This window comes from Euprymna scolopes, chromosome 13 (genome assembly GCF_053919585.1).
Source record: "Euprymna scolopes isolate OS-2025 chromosome 13, ASM5391958v1, whole genome shotgun sequence".
Taxonomy (NCBI): Eukaryota; Metazoa; Mollusca; class Cephalopoda; order Sepiida; family Sepiolidae; genus Euprymna; species Euprymna scolopes.
The window spans coordinates 69,247,408-69,263,214 of record NC_136494.1 but is presented as its reverse complement, the minus strand read 5'-3'; the positions used below and the strand labels follow the sequence as shown (position 1 = coordinate 69,263,214).

Below are 15,807 nucleotides of genomic sequence, written 5' to 3'. Positions count from 1 at the left end.
ACTAATGAACTGTCAGGACGCAGAACAAAAGAGAAAATACCCAATTCAAATAGCATAAAAAATGTTCAAAAATATTAAACCTGAGCAACATCTTAAACTTTATCAAAAAAATAACTTTTCAATAAAATTTAACTTCAAACTATGTACAACAAATTAAATAAATATACAAATTAAATGATGATCCCACCCATAGAAATTAGAAACCTGAGCAATGTTGATAGTATAGAAATTTTAAGTTGTATTTCCTGTCTATTTGTTATCTTGCTCACAAACTCCTACTACCATTTGAGATAATCACTCTCATAATCATGTATATTCTGAAACTACACAAGCTACTTTTACTTATATCCAGGATTACCATGTACATTCCTTTCGGTAAAATGTACAGATTGACTGTGACTTTGCTTGATAGTTTCTTTCCAGGTTTTCATATGGTATACCACTTTCTTTTTTGCAAGTGTTGGTATAACTTTTTGCTTATTTTAACATGCCCGAACCAACAGAGACGATTTGTCTTTATTAGGACATCAAGTTTTGGGATGGTCAATTTTTGCAAGTTGAGTGTTTGACCCAAAGTTTTGAATTTGATTTGACTGTGTTACATATCCACCTAATCATAAGCTTGTTATTTCTTTGGCGTCGAGCAAATGAGGCCTGGGTGAGGGCTCAAAACTAACTGCCATACAACATCACGCTTCTAACGTAGTTTTCATAGATCTTACTCCTGGTAATAATTGGGATGGTTCAGGAGGTTGGGATAAGTCACAACCATTATAAATAGAAGACCGTTTCATTCAAAGTCACATAACCTGCCAACATCACAGGATAAAGTACAATAGCCATGCTATGAATGGTTGGTCATTTTCTGTCCAGATGGTTTGTCTTTATTAAGACATCAAGTTTTAGGATGGTCAATTTTGCAAGTAGAGTGTTTGATTCAATGTTTTAGATTTGGTCTGGATTTACATTTGATATCCAGCTAATCACTAACCTGTCATTTCTTTTGGGTTGAGCTTAGGTGAGGGCTCAATACTCACTGCTATACAACCTATTGCTTCTTATGCAGCTATCATAGATCTAGAACTCCTGGTAGTAATTGAAATGACTTGGGATATTAGGATTGGGAGAAGTTCTCTGAATGTTCTCCAAGCTGTTGTGACTGATGATCAGACTTGATTTGCAGCCACTTCCAGCATATCTCATAGGTAGCAAAAAGTCTACCATCTCAAGAGTGTCCTTGCTTACTTTAACCTGTACAATTGGATATGCTAGTCTTAGGTATCTTTTACATCCAAATCCTACTATTACTGGTAATAATTAGAATGGCTATTGATACTTTGATAAGTGTATTTCATTTGGATCAAAACCACCCCCTACCTCAATTTCCTATGCGGACAGACGCCACGCTAGACGATCTGAAAATCACCCCTGCTCAGGTGCATGCTATCATAAAAAACCTTGACACTTCCAAAGCATGTGGACCCGACCTCATCCCAGCTGTGCTATTAAAAAAGTGCTCAGCCGAAGTAGCTCCAGTTCTCTCCAAACTCTACAACAAATGCCTTAATGAATCTTGCTTTCCGAGCTGTTGGAAAACTGCTTCTGTGGTACCAGTATTCAAGAATTCTTGCGAAAGAACTGACCCATTAAATTATCGCCCTATTAGCCTCCTCCCACTTTTTGCCAAAATATTTGAGACCATAATTAACCATGCTCTAGTCCATCATCTTACAGATGCTAAACTACTGACTGACAAACAATATGGATTTAGACAAGCCCGTTCCACGGCAGACATCCTCACTGTAATCTCTGAACGCATATACCATTCACTGGACAAAGCGGGAGAGGGCAGAGCGGTAGCTCTAGATATATCTAAAGCTTTTGACAGAGTATGGCATGAGGGTCTCCTCAGGAAGATTAGATCTTACGGTATCACTGGTAGAATACTTAACATAATTAAATCCTTCTTAGATAAGAGAAAAATCCAGGTTGTCCTCGACGGTCGTACATCTAAACAATATGATATAAATGCGGGAGTGCCCCAGGGATCTATCCTTGAACCTCTGCTGTTCCTGATATTCATAAATGACCTCCCCGACAAAATTGCCTCTGGGTATATATGCTGATGACACCACACTCTATAGCAGGCACGACAGGAAAACAAATGAACATATATCTAAAGTAATGGCAGAAACACTAGAGGATGACCTCCAATCAGTAGTGGAATGGGGACAAAAATGGATGGTAACGTTCAATGCCACCAAGACAAAACTGGTTTCATTCAATAATTACAAGAAACCTTCTCTACCACCTATAGCAATGGCCACCGACTCTTTATCTGAGAGTACGTCTCTCAAGCTCCTTGGCCTAACGTTCACAGGAAACATGAGTTGGAACAATTACATCGAGGGCATTGCCAGGGCCGCTGCAAGGAAGGTGGGCTCTCTCTACCGTGCTAGAAAACTTCTAACACCCGAAAGTATCCTGTACCTCTATAAGGCCACTATTCGCCCATGTATGGAGTATTGCTGTCATATTTGGGCCGGTGCATCGGCTACTAGTCTCTCGCTCCTTGACAGGGTTCAAAAGAGAGTCGCAAATCTGATAGGCCCTAAACTGGCATCTAAACTTCAGCCTCTGTCCCATCGTCGAAACGTTGCATCCCTCTGCCTGTTCTACAAGTATTATAATGGTGAATGCTCTGAAGAACTGCAAGCACTAGTGCCCCCACGACGTGAACACCCTCGACAGACCCGACAAGCTGCAAAATCCCACCCCCACACTGTAGAGATCCTTAGATGTAAAAGATCTTTCTACTCCAGTAGTTTCTTCCCCAGAACTGCTAGACTTTGGAATTCCATTCCAGGTCACTGCTTCCCCAACTGTACTGACATGCATAAGTTCAAGTGCAACGTGAACCAACATCTCGCTGCCCTAATCCCTACATAGTACCCCAGTAGATGTTTCCCCTGATAGTAGCCCCCTACACCAAAGTGGCAATGTGCCTTGTTTGGGGTGAAAATGTAATAAAAAAAAAAAAAAAAAAAAAAAATCAAAAGAAAACATTTAGAAATAAAAAAAAAAAAAAAATAAATGAAGAAAAATTGACATACAGGTGCACACAGTTCTAATTACGAATGCAAAATGTTATGTAAGACATTGTAAAACAAACCATATAAATCACCTTTTCAAATTTGAGTAAAAAATAAACAGTGTTTTGTGAACAATGTTAAAGATAATGTGCTTGCAAGAATAGAGATAATAATATTGAGGGATATAACATTTTTTTCAGAGAAAAGAAGTTATTTTAAAATCTCTCCAAGAATATATATATCTGTTGTAGCGATTGGTTTCCTAGATGGAAATCCAATGAAACCCGCATGGTTATTAAAAAGTGATCAATGCAGGATAGAGCTGGTATATATAGTCTGTTTATTATACAAACATTATTGGTTACATATGTGCATACATGTTTCAGTAGAGTCCCAATTCAGGGACAACACTTCATCAGACCAAAAAAAGAATTTATATTGAAATGGATGTCAAGATTACATTGGTTTTTATAAGATATTTGGGTGCAGTCTACGTGAATGTGAGCAGTAAGGTTTTTTAGGAGGTGTGGTGAGGGGAAGGGGATACTGTTTCCCATGTTTAAGCTGTCATGAGTAGGGAGATGTTAGGTGATTGTTTTAGATTGGTGGTTATTTATTGTCCTTGATTTTAAATTCTCATATTTTAAGTTGTATATCTTTTATTCGTGGTAAAATTAATTTCCTTTTTATAAGTGTTATTTTTATTTATTAATCTATTTTTATATTTTTTATCTCTTTTTTTATTCGTTCATTTGTTTTTAGTTTTCAGAGTAGGGGTGAGGGGGGATGTGCTGTTTAATGCGATTAAGCTGTTGGCAGTTGGGAGGTGTTAGAATTCTATTAGTCTGGCTGCTACTTTTCTTGCTTTGATCTAAAGTACTTTTATATTCCTATTATTGCTATTACCTATATACTAGATTGTTTTTATGGTTGTCCTTTCTTTATTGCTGGCGACTTTCTACCGATAAGTGTTTTCAATTTTTGTTTTTTATTTTATTTATTTATGCATATTAATTTACTTTTTTATTCTTTGTTATTTTTCATTCCTTTACTCATTTTTAGTTTTTTAGGTTTCTTATTTATTTACTTATTTGTTTGCTTATATATAAGATATATGTCCTTATGGTCGAGTTAGTAGTTATTTTAAATTGATATATGGGCCTATTAATAATATTTAAATAAATTGGTAGTTATATTTTTATATTTTTCCTCATACAGTGATGTTTGGGGTAATTATCATGGCAAAGGTATATATATTTAATATATATATTAACTTATTAATATTATTATAATATTATATTATATTAATATATAAACAAAAATTGGTTGTCATCAGTTAAAGCTACAAGTTGGAATGCGAACACATAGTGGTTTACTTATTAACTTACTTATCAGTTATTGTAACTAGACATGGACTTCTATTGTTGTACTTAATGGAATAAATCTATTCTATATTTTATATCTGTCTATTGTTTTCCACTCGATACAGCAGTTCTCATCTTAGATATTATTTTCAAATTTCCAACCTTCCACAGGGTAGCTTGCTCTCATTCTGACAGCCATGACCTGACAAAAGTTTTAAATAATTAATAATTGTATCCTTAGTCTTGTCTATACCGAGGATTGAACCTTCAACCTCCAGAAATCTGTCTTTAAAACTGATTGTTACTGAACAGCTTCATCTGTTGCACTACATGTCCATGAAGAGAATAGTAGTCCAATCCAAATTATCAATCCTCATTTCAAAATTTCTGGAACAATCTAATAGATATTTTACTTACTTTGGTTTTCGTGGCATCACGTAGACTGATTCCAAATAATTCATCAAGAACATCCCCACAGCCAATTTTACCCTAAACAAAACAATAAAAAATTTGCATTAAAAAAAAAAAAAAAGATAATATTGCTGCCAAACAACATTCTTTAAAGAATCAGCAAATTTTTCTTTGTATCATTTTTTATGGCAAGAAAATACCACTTCAAGGTTAAAAACAAACCAGTGATGAATGTTATATGCATAGATTTCAAACCAAAAAGCAGCAATTCTTTCCCATTTGTCAGAAACATCGTTTATGGAATGCGAGTCTAAAAGGACAAAATAAGAGAAGCACGAGTTGTCTGATATGATATGTCTAAGCCAGCATTGTCCGAGTAGTATATATGCTGAACATCTAAATGAAAAAAATGCTAAAGTTGGGGATTGCATCAGAAAAAACTATGAAAGAAAAATAAGTATTGCTCATAAAATGTTAGATAAAATACTTACATCTTCTTCTGCAACACTTCCGGGTACAACATTTCGAACGAGAGTGCGACCAACTAAATACCTGCAAATGAATTTTCGAATAAATTTTAGAGTAGTCCATATAATAAATCAGTATCCTTTACATGATTTAAAAACAAAAAAAGTTACTTATTTTCTATCACATTAAATTTTTTATCAAATATTTTTTGTCCTTTTCTCACGTGTAATTTTTTCTTTCATAAATTTTTACCTTATTACTTTGTAATGGCATCTACAAATATTTTTTTGTACTCTTGCATAATTTGACCCGAATTCTCGTGAATTTGCGTCAAGCATGGATCGGCCGAGACCGGCAATTATCGGCGTCAGCTAAGCGCCGTAACGGACAAAGACTAATGAAAAAAACAAAACAAACCGGAAAAAATACAAATACAAATAATAAAAAATAACAAAAAAAAAAAAAAAAATACCTTGAAAAATTAAAATATGTTTATTTCATTTATTTATTTATTTTTTTGCAAAATATTTATCAACAGAAAGTTTGTTTTTTTTCTCCAAAAGATTTTTTATCCGTATAATTGTTAGGTGTAAGTACAAGTTTTTTTTTTGTAACCATATTTTTTTTCTTCTTGTTTTTTTTATTTTCAAGACTTCTTGTTCAGTCAACTTCTTGTGGTGGCACTGTCCATTTGTACATCTCCAGGAGAAACCATCCTTTACACATGATCTTTTTTTTACGTAAATATTTGTGTTTACAATTGTTGCACCTCATTTTTGGGGACAGCAATTTTTTCTCCTGACAATATGAGATTAGCGTCATCGATGTTTTCATTTCTTTTTCTAACATGTATAGATTTATTTTCTTGCCTGTCATTTTTCTGTTTGGTGAGTTTGAAAATATATTTGTCAGCTTTTGTTTTTTGTTGTTGATTTAATCACTTTCTTCCAATTCGAATGTCGGCTGCTTCCATTTAGATAGCGCTTTTTCATTGGCTAATCAAACTCCCAAAAATTCAATTTAAAAAAATGATAAATAAATAATAAATAAGTAACTAATCAGAAAATAAAGTCACCCCCACCCACTTAATATCACCTTAAAAATTAATAAAAACATAACAGAAAAAAAAATAAAATAAAATAAAAAGTCGAGTTAGCATTTCAACATTTGACCAACGCTCTGCTGACATCGATGATTGCCGGGAATTCATGAGAATTCGGGTCAAATTATGCAAGAGTACCAATTTTTTTTTTCTTATGGATTTTACTATTATGGGCTCATGCCTTTAAAATAAAAGATGCATATATTCAAATGTCACACATGCATACACCTTTAAATAACACACCCGTTACCTGCCCTTGTAATTCCTTTTGCCCAACAGGTGGTGTTTTTTATTTCCATTTCTCTTTCTTGATTTTCCTCTTTTGATTCGATTTGAACCTCGAATGTGATTGAATGCAAACCTTAGACGCACCTCAGCAGAGCGTTTTCCTTCTCCAAGGTAGGATCGATTACTTGTGTATAACTTAAACTCTTACACACGCAATCTTCTTGCTTCCTTGTGTGCCCCTAGATATACATCCTTATTCACTAAACCTTTTATCCACCGACTTCTTTGCTTCAGCTTTTCTTTGATAAACTTCTTAACTTCTTTATTCTACCATCATGTCATCCTATGTCTTGTAAGAACTACATTTTTACATGTTCATGTCCTGGATACATCTGTCATTGACCATCTCTGACTCTTTGTTATATATTAATGAGTACATCTGCTAGTATAAATTTTAACTAAATACATTTGCTCGGATAAAATTCGGTTATGTTGTAAACAGGATGTGTTCTAGACAAAGCTCACTGATCGGTTATATGTTGACCCTGCCGAGATCTAAGCTGAGGTTTTTAATTATAGGAAGTGATAAAAGTTAGAAGGCAGAAATGACGTTAGACATACAATTAAGAGAGTGGCAGTTGCCAATCTCTAAGATTTTTGATAAAAGCTTTGATGAGAGAAAATACATACAGGGTGGAACGATAAAATTGTTGTAATAAGAAAAAAACACAACAGCTTTATTTTAAAACTTTTATTGAAAAAATCAATTCAGGTAACTTGATTATGTAGTAGAGTTGACATCTATTCAATGTAGCTGCCTTCAGCCTCAATCACCACCTCAATATGGGTCCGAAACTGGTAGCATGCCTTTCCCACAAGTGCCAGCAAGAGCTCAGCGAATACTCAGTGGATGGCAGGGATCAGGCTGGCTTTGGTGTTGTGAGAGATCATGTTGTGATATTCTCAATGTATAACCAAACGAATTAGTCCAATGGATTCAGGTTAGGGGAAGAGGGGGATGTCAGGGAGAGAAGGGTACGAAGTTGTAGCATTCCTTCTAAAGCCAAGCCTGGGTCTTTTTGGACTTGTGGGCCGGTGCCGCGTCCTGGTGTCACACCCAGGGTCTGCCAGCAGCCACCTGATTGCACCAAAAAATCACCACATTCTTCAGCACATCCAGGTACACTTTGGTGTTGACTTTCAAGCCAACTTCGAAGAGGTTCTTTGTCTTCTTAGTCAAAATCTGACTTTTCTAGCACTGGTAGGACCTACACTTCAAGCCTTCCTTCACACATGCATTCACATATGTGTGTGAGATGCCTAAATCTCTGTCAATCTGCCGAATAAGCTCCTGGGGACTTACATCAATGATTGCCTCAACCTTTTCAATGAACTTTTTTTCTTTTTTTTTTTACATCGGCATCACCACTTATCAAGGCCAAGAAGCCACTCAAGGATAAGGGTTAAAGAGTATACAGTCGAAATAGGACAATATAGTAACCATTAGTAATGGAGATTCAATAAATTTGTTAACTTATATGGAACGGCTCATTAAAAACTTGTTTACGTTAGACTTGAAGACAACCATATTGTAGTCAGCTGGAAAGCAGAAAAATGGAAGACAATTCCATAGACGTGCAGTTCTAAGAAAGAAGCTTTGCTCATGGAATCTACGTTTAGGTTTAGGCACAGATAAAGAGTGGGGGAAATTAGTGATAGTGTTTTCTGCTAGATGGGTGTTTCTTGTGAAAGTTTGGCGAGGGGAGACCATAGAATGGAGCTCAGCCGAGCACTTACCATGAAAATAACGATAAAGCAGAGACAAACTCGGAACATCTTTTCTGTGAGAAAGAGATTGCAGGGAAGAGAGAAGGACATACCCCACAAGGCTACGAAATCTATTTTGAACTCTATCAAGGCAGAATAAGGCCTTTTTAGGAGCTCCTGCCCAGATGTGACAACAGTACTCCATCCTTGGACGTATCTGGCTCTTATATAGATAGAGAATTGCATCAGAAGTGAGATATCTACTGGATCGATAGAAGGATCCCACCATTTTTCCAGCAGCCTTGGCAGCGGATTTAATGTATATGCTCCATTTAAAATCAGGAGTAAAGGTCAAGCCCAGAAGCTTGTCAAAACATGAGGCCTCCCGAAGACGAGAGCCATTCATTTCAACTGATGCCAGATGGGGATCAGAGCGTTGATGATGTAAAGATAAAAGCTTGGTTTTAGATGCATTAAAAGTAACAAGCCACCTCTTTCCCCATTGTAACACTTGCTCAATATCAGGAGAGAGAATCAGAGAGAACTTGGTCGTTTACGGTCTTAGATGTGCTAACCATAGTTAGTAGAGTCCAAGTTCAAGTTGGTTCAAGTCTTTCTGGTGGTGTCGTCGGCCTTGGGCTTCCAATCCAGCACTTCCAAACAGTTGTCCAATCTGTTGAGCTGTGCCCTCAAGCATTGAACTGTCTGGATTTGCATTTTGATGATGCTGGCAATCGTCCTACTGTAATAACATGGATTGGCGCATCTTTGATTTCGCTCGTTGAACATTTTCAGAGATGATAGACAGCTCCTATTGCTCTTGCGATTTGTACGCAACTAGATGGTCTGCAACAAAAAAAAAAAAAAAAAAAGAAAACCGGTTTTCATCTTACAGTAATGGAATCATGTCTTTTCAGAGACAATTTTATAATTCCATTCTGCATTTAAGATAGGCTTGCACAACATCACATAATTAAGCATGAGCTTAAAATAAAGTCTCTTTTTCTTCTCTCTTTTTGGATTTTACTGGACATAACGGTGAATAAATCACTCATCTTTTAAAGATCATGTAATAATGATGATGATGATTCATTAACATCAGTTTTATGTGCTGGCACGCATTGGCGGACTTTAATAAATTTGACTTCCAAACTAACCTGCCTCTGGCCTGTTTTTAACTATCCCTCTTTCCCTGAGATCAATTTTTATTATTTTCTTCAATGTTTTTCTTGGCCTTCTCTTATGAACTGAGGCTGTGACCTCAACTGTTCTACATCTACTAACTCAAGAACTATAATCCATTCTTTCAACATATTGAAGTCTATTCTTGTGCACACATCTCCCCATACTGTCCAGGTTTAATTTTTCTGTGATGTTATCGGAACTAAACTTGTTTTTAGACTCGCATTACACATGCACCATATCATTCTGATACTAATTCCCTCCATGCAATGCATGTCCTCAACTAACTGGCTAGGTTTCACTTTCATACATCACTACACTGTATATACATATGTTGAATTAATTGAATAATTAAAATTGATATTCGAAGTACACAGTGGTCTGTTTCAGTTGACAACAAAACTTTGTCCTTGGAGGATAGCAGCACACATGCACTAAGCCAATACCAGAAAAAAAGTATGATTTTGAGTTGATTAAAGCATTAATTTTCTAAAAGACATTTTATGAATAAATGATAGGGCTATGCATCATCTTGAAACAAAGCTGACTAGTTATACGAAAAGTATATAGGCTTCTTCAAATTTATTCTATATCTGATTTACCATACATTTCACTTTTTAAATCCTACCCCGCCCCCAAGACCTCAAGTACTCGTATTAAACAAATTAAGATTCAAATTTTCTGCTTTCCAGCTGACTACAATCTAATTGTCTTCAAGTCCAACGTAAACAAGTTCTTGATGAGCCGTTCCACTTAAATTAACAAATTTACTGAATCTCCATTACTAACGATTACTATATTGTCCAATTGACTACTGTACACTCTTAACCCTTATCCTCAAGTGGTTTCTGGACCTTGATAAGTGGTGATGTCTATGTAAAAAAAAAAAAAGCGCATAATGTCATTATATATCTAAATTTTGTAATAGATGAAAAAAAAAAAAAAAGAAAAACGTTTTTTTTTTTTAAATATAAGAAAGAAATTCATATTTACTGGACTGTCATTCCAATGTCATCACAGGGAACAAGTTCATAGTCTTTATAAACCTGTAAGCAAAATGATTACTGTTTAAATTGACAGCAACAGAAATAATGAAGAGCAAAGTGTAGCATCTGTTCTGATATTGTCATTTAATCTTTTTATATCCTTAGTCAGTGGATGAGAAATTCTGGACTGAAGCACTATTATTTTTTTATTCCAATCCAGAATGCCCTTTTGGGAAACTGCATTTCTCCGCATTAAAAACCGACCTTGTGTTTAAGTAAAGCAATTAAATAAAGACAATAAGAGAAATGCAGAAAACATTTTTAGGTGTTCCTTGCTTTGAATTGTCCTAAGATAAAAAAAAAAAAAGAATCCGTTTATGTTGCTTTATAAACATTCATGATGAAATAGGAAATTAAAATACCCCCCCATACACAATATACACATTTTTTAACACAAAATAAATGCAACAAAATATTTACCTTTTACAATTTCAAAACTGTAAATTAAAATATCATACAAAGTAACACATTCTAAAACTCCTTGGCGTTTTGGCTAGGAACAAAATGTAGTATCTGTTCTGATGCTACTCTTAGTATATTCTGTCCTCAGTCAGTGAAAAAATCCTTCTCGACTGAGGCAATTTTAATTTTTGTTCCAACCAACATAAAAAAATAATTTTATGTCAAACTTTTCTTTTGGGGGAGATAAATACATAGTAGCACAATATATTTCCTAATATTGCATTGTGATTTGACTTTCAAGCGCACGTGATGCATATTTTATTTTATTCAAATTAAATCAACGTTTCTGTAATGGAACTCACACCTTTGACATAGTAGCACATTTTATAAGTAAGATAGCATTTATTTTAAATTTAAAACTAGCAACAACTTGAATGATTTATAATGCAATTGAAACTTAAAGACTATGTACGATGATGTATTTGCACTGGTTTAGTACAAGGCTGCTGGCTGTAAGCACTCTCCTATTCAAGCACTAGATAACATTGTGCCTCTGAAAACAAAACAAATATCAACTTTCTTCATATCCATTGCAGGTTTTTGAAGTGACATGGTCATACAATAGTTTCCCCACTTTTTAAAACAGTCATCTACATTATTGTTGCATTCTGTAAGATCTTTCAAGTTGCACCGGTTGGCAGTAAAAAGCAGATTAGGCAATGTTGCATCGTATGGTCCTTCTTTCCACATTTGCATATGGTTGGATCAGTTTTGTAGCCACATCTAGTCAGAGCACCTTTTAATTGCTCTATTTCTGTTCTCAGGCAGTTGAGCATTTTCCACTAGAGCCGGCATAATAAATATGCTCAAAATCTATCAGGTAGACTTGGAAGACCAAGTAACTAGAAAAGACATTATTATATGCATTAAATTATGAACGTGCATTTCAATTCTCTGTGCGCCTGCACTTTTCTCTTGGCCAAGCGTCTAGTACCTATTTACAATGCCTCCCCACAGGACAGAGTTAGACACCAGGGTCGTTTTTTAACGTGGAGAAAAGGTAAAAAAATAAAAATTGTCTCAGTCGTGAAGGACTGCTCCTTCACCAAAAGAGAACAAGAAATGGAAGTGCAGCATCTGAAGAATAGATACTACACTTAAGCGTCTAGTATAGGAGTTGGCAACTCTTTCGACTATGTGAATTGAATGGTATTATAGCAGGTCGTGGGCAGGACGAAAGTCATTAATGAAAAATAATGAAAAGCACATATGCACATCCTTGATCTAGCACTTACAATGTCTGCAGTTAATATGCACTACTTAAATATGCAACTCCGTGCATATTTACAAATCGCACGTATCAAATGCCACTTAGTAGCAGGTACTTCTTGCTGCTAATTGTACAATTAATAAAGTAAAATTTATTTAGCATGGAAAATTTTGCTTTCTTTTACATATGAAAAACATGAAAGATTTTCTGACACAGTGATGAATATTGAAATTGCATTTATCTTTTAAATACAAGTTGACTTACCGGAAGCATCCACGTTTCATCTAAGAAGCTGGAATTCTGGAGGAAATAAAAAAAAAAAGGTGATTTTTCTTAATTATATTAATTGAATTTTTGAAAATCATTATTATCAAGGTTATAGAAAAGAAAATGGAATTATTTAATAATAATCATATTTCATTTACCATTTCTTTTGCATGCTGCCAAGTGTTGGACAGCTTTTAGAAATTCATTCCAAACTAACCTATCTCTGGCCAGGTCTTTATTCTTTTATTTATTTATTTTTTTTTTTATTACATAGGCATCACCACTTATCAAGGCCAAGAGGCCACTCGAGGATAAGCGTTAAAGAGTGTACAGTAGAAATTGGACAATATAGTAACCGTTAGTAATGGAGATTCGGTAAATTTGTTAACTTATATGGAACGGCTCATCAAAGACTTGTTTACGTTAGACTTGAAGATAACCATATTGTAGTCAGCTATTATTTATTTATTTATTATATATTATTTATTAGTTATTGCAGTAATGTGCAGACACAATAACCTAGAAAAAAACTGACCACTGAGTTCTTAGAATGCATCCAACAAGTCTTGTAAATGATGTATATTACAACGATTCCATGGAGACTGAAGAAATAACAAAATTCCAATGTAACTGACAATGATTCATTGGATTGTCAAGTGTCGGTTAAGAGCCAATTCTTAGAGGTATGAAATCTGTAATTTTCCATGTGCATTGAATCCTTATTCGTAGTTAGATGATGAAGATTGAAATCTGCTGCATATTTTGCTGTAAAGGGGTCAAAGTTCAACGATTTGACCTTTGAGAACTCTACCCAACTCCTCCGACAATTTTGGGTCTAAACATTTGAAATTTTAGATATAGGTTCCATGGACATGGATCTAACTTAATAACTTGATTTGAGCCCAAAACAATAAATTTTAAGGGGTCATAATAAGGGTCAAAGTTACAAAAATTGATTGTTTCTTTTTTTTTTTTTTGCTCAGCATACACCTCCAAACACCCGGGCACCCATGCTAGTATATCTAGAAAAGTGAAAATGTTTGTGTGTGTGTGTACACTTCCCTACCAAATAACTGTCAATTTTCGGTCTACAGACTCGAGATTTGACATAAGGGGTATTGAGATTTGAGAAATTCTTTTTAATCGGTTTTCGGCCAGAAATTTGGCTGTTAAGGGGTCAAAGTTCAACGATTTAACCTTTGAGAACTCTTCCAAATTTCTCCGCTAATTGTGGGTCTAAAAACTTAAAACTTTAGATACAGATTGCTTGGACATGGATCTAACTTTATAATTTGATTTGACTCCAAAACAATAAATGTTAAGGGTCATAATTGGGGTCAAAGTTTTAAAAAACATTGATCTCTGCAGTCTCTACCAAATTACTCAGCCAATTTTTTGTTCTAAACATTTGAAATTTTACATAAAGTGTATTCAGACATAGAGCAAGCTTTTTAATCGTTTTTTTTTTCTGAAAATCTGGATTCCAAGGGGTCAAAGTTCAAAAGATTTTACCTTTGTAGTCTCGAGCAAAGTATTAAGCCAATTTTTAATCAGTTTTGGGCAAATATTTGGCTGCCAAGAGGTCAATGTTTACAGAGTTGACCTTTGAAGACTCTACCAAACTCCTCTCCCAATTTGTGGTCTAAACACTTGAAATTTTAGATGTAGGTTACTTGGACATAGGTCAAACATTTTAATTTATTTGAGCCCAAAACAATAAATGTTAAGGAGTCAAAATTAGGGTCAAAGTTTTTTTAAAATTTGACGTCTGCGGTCTCTACAAACTTTTCTCTACAGTAGTTAAGGAATCCTATTATATAGAAAGGCACTACCGTACATATACACACTTTTTAATATATACATATGCACATAAAGTTATGAATAGTACATAGGGCCCAAGCAAAGCCGGGCAGAACTGCTAGTGTAATCTATGTTTGTTTTAATGTATTCCCAGCCAAGGCTAGTTTCTTGTTTTGCTAATCTCGGGTCAACACTATATTAAAACAAATAGCTGCTTATATAATAAATCACAAGAAATGAAAGCTCAGTCAGGATGCACCTGTTGAACTTGAGGTTAGAATTACTAAGGCTGTCGGAAGTGATAGAAATGGATATGATGCCATATAGCTCAAAGAGAGAGTGAGGAGAGTCGGTGGTTCATTACATGTTTACATGTAATATTTAAATGCTTTGATAGGACATGATAAAATAGTGATTATTAATGTTCCCCCCACCCTATTGGTCAGTGATATCGAACAACAATTGTGGTGAATAAACCTCCTCTGTCTTTAACAATTTCGTCTCGGCTTAATCCTTTTCAAAGGTATGAAAAAATTTATTGGCAGACGTTTCCTCAGTCTGAAAAGATTGCAGGAAGGGTGTACAGAAATAAGCAGGCAACAAGTTATTATTATGAACTTTAATTCATGTATGGCACAAGATTAAAACACAACAACTGAACTCTATATTTTAAGCTGTACTGGCTGTGAAGTAGAGGGTAGGCAAGACAGTGTTGCATCGTATGATCCTCGTCTTCACATTTGCAAATAGTTACATTGATTCTATAGCTAATTTTCATTCTAAGGTGGTTGCATGTTCTCCAATTGACCTAGTATGCTTCTAAGTCATTAGAAATGACTTCAGAAAGGGGGAATACCCAGGTTAGTAGGAGGGGGTTATTCAACACCAAATCTTAATTTATTGGCATGGACTGATCTCACTGAAAAAGAAACTACATATTTTACAGAGGAATAGCATACAACCAAGACAGTACAGCTTAGCATGTACAGTGTCTCCCATTTTAAGTTATTCAGAGAGCTGATTTTGGTCTTTCATAAGAAAGCAATAGATACTCTTGTCCATACATGTAAAGCATTATTTGTCTTAACTCTTTGGACACTGGCTCAATTAAGCAATGAGCAACCAAGTATGCGAAAAATTTGTCACTATGTGCAACGAGTTATCCCGTGGGGTCATAGTTACCAAGAGACAAAAAAAAAAAAAATGCAACAATAAAAACAAGAAAAAAAGCAAGAAACGACCATCAAGAGGACAAAATAATTTATTGAGAAAAAAAAGAGGTAGAAAGAAAATAAGATGTAAAATGTTCACTCGCGCCTGCAACTGCTAAATTTGTCCCTTGCTAAAGGGACAATGGACCTTAAGTAAGTATAAAAAAAAAAAACAGAGAGTGCAGAAAAGAAGAAGC

General features: G+C 34.9%; 1 protein-coding gene across 2 annotated transcripts in view; it reads right to left on the bottom strand.

Annotated features, from left to right (window-relative positions):
* The window catches only part of LOC145292061 (uncharacterized), a 146,263-nt gene that overhangs the window by 83,213 nt on the left and 47,243 nt on the right, over positions 1–15,807 (bottom strand). For both annotated transcript variants that reach the window (XM_080138109.1, XM_080138110.1), the window contains 4 exons: positions 12,597–12,632; positions 10,608–10,660; positions 5,359–5,419; positions 4,874–4,945 (listed from right to left, as the gene is read on the bottom strand). In XM_080138109.1, coding sequence (XP_079994235.1) covers positions 4,874–4,945; positions 5,359–5,419; positions 10,608–10,660; positions 12,597–12,632 — 222 coding nt within the window. The remainder of the gene's footprint in view (positions 1–4,873; positions 4,946–5,358; positions 5,420–10,607; positions 10,661–12,596; positions 12,633–15,807) is intronic.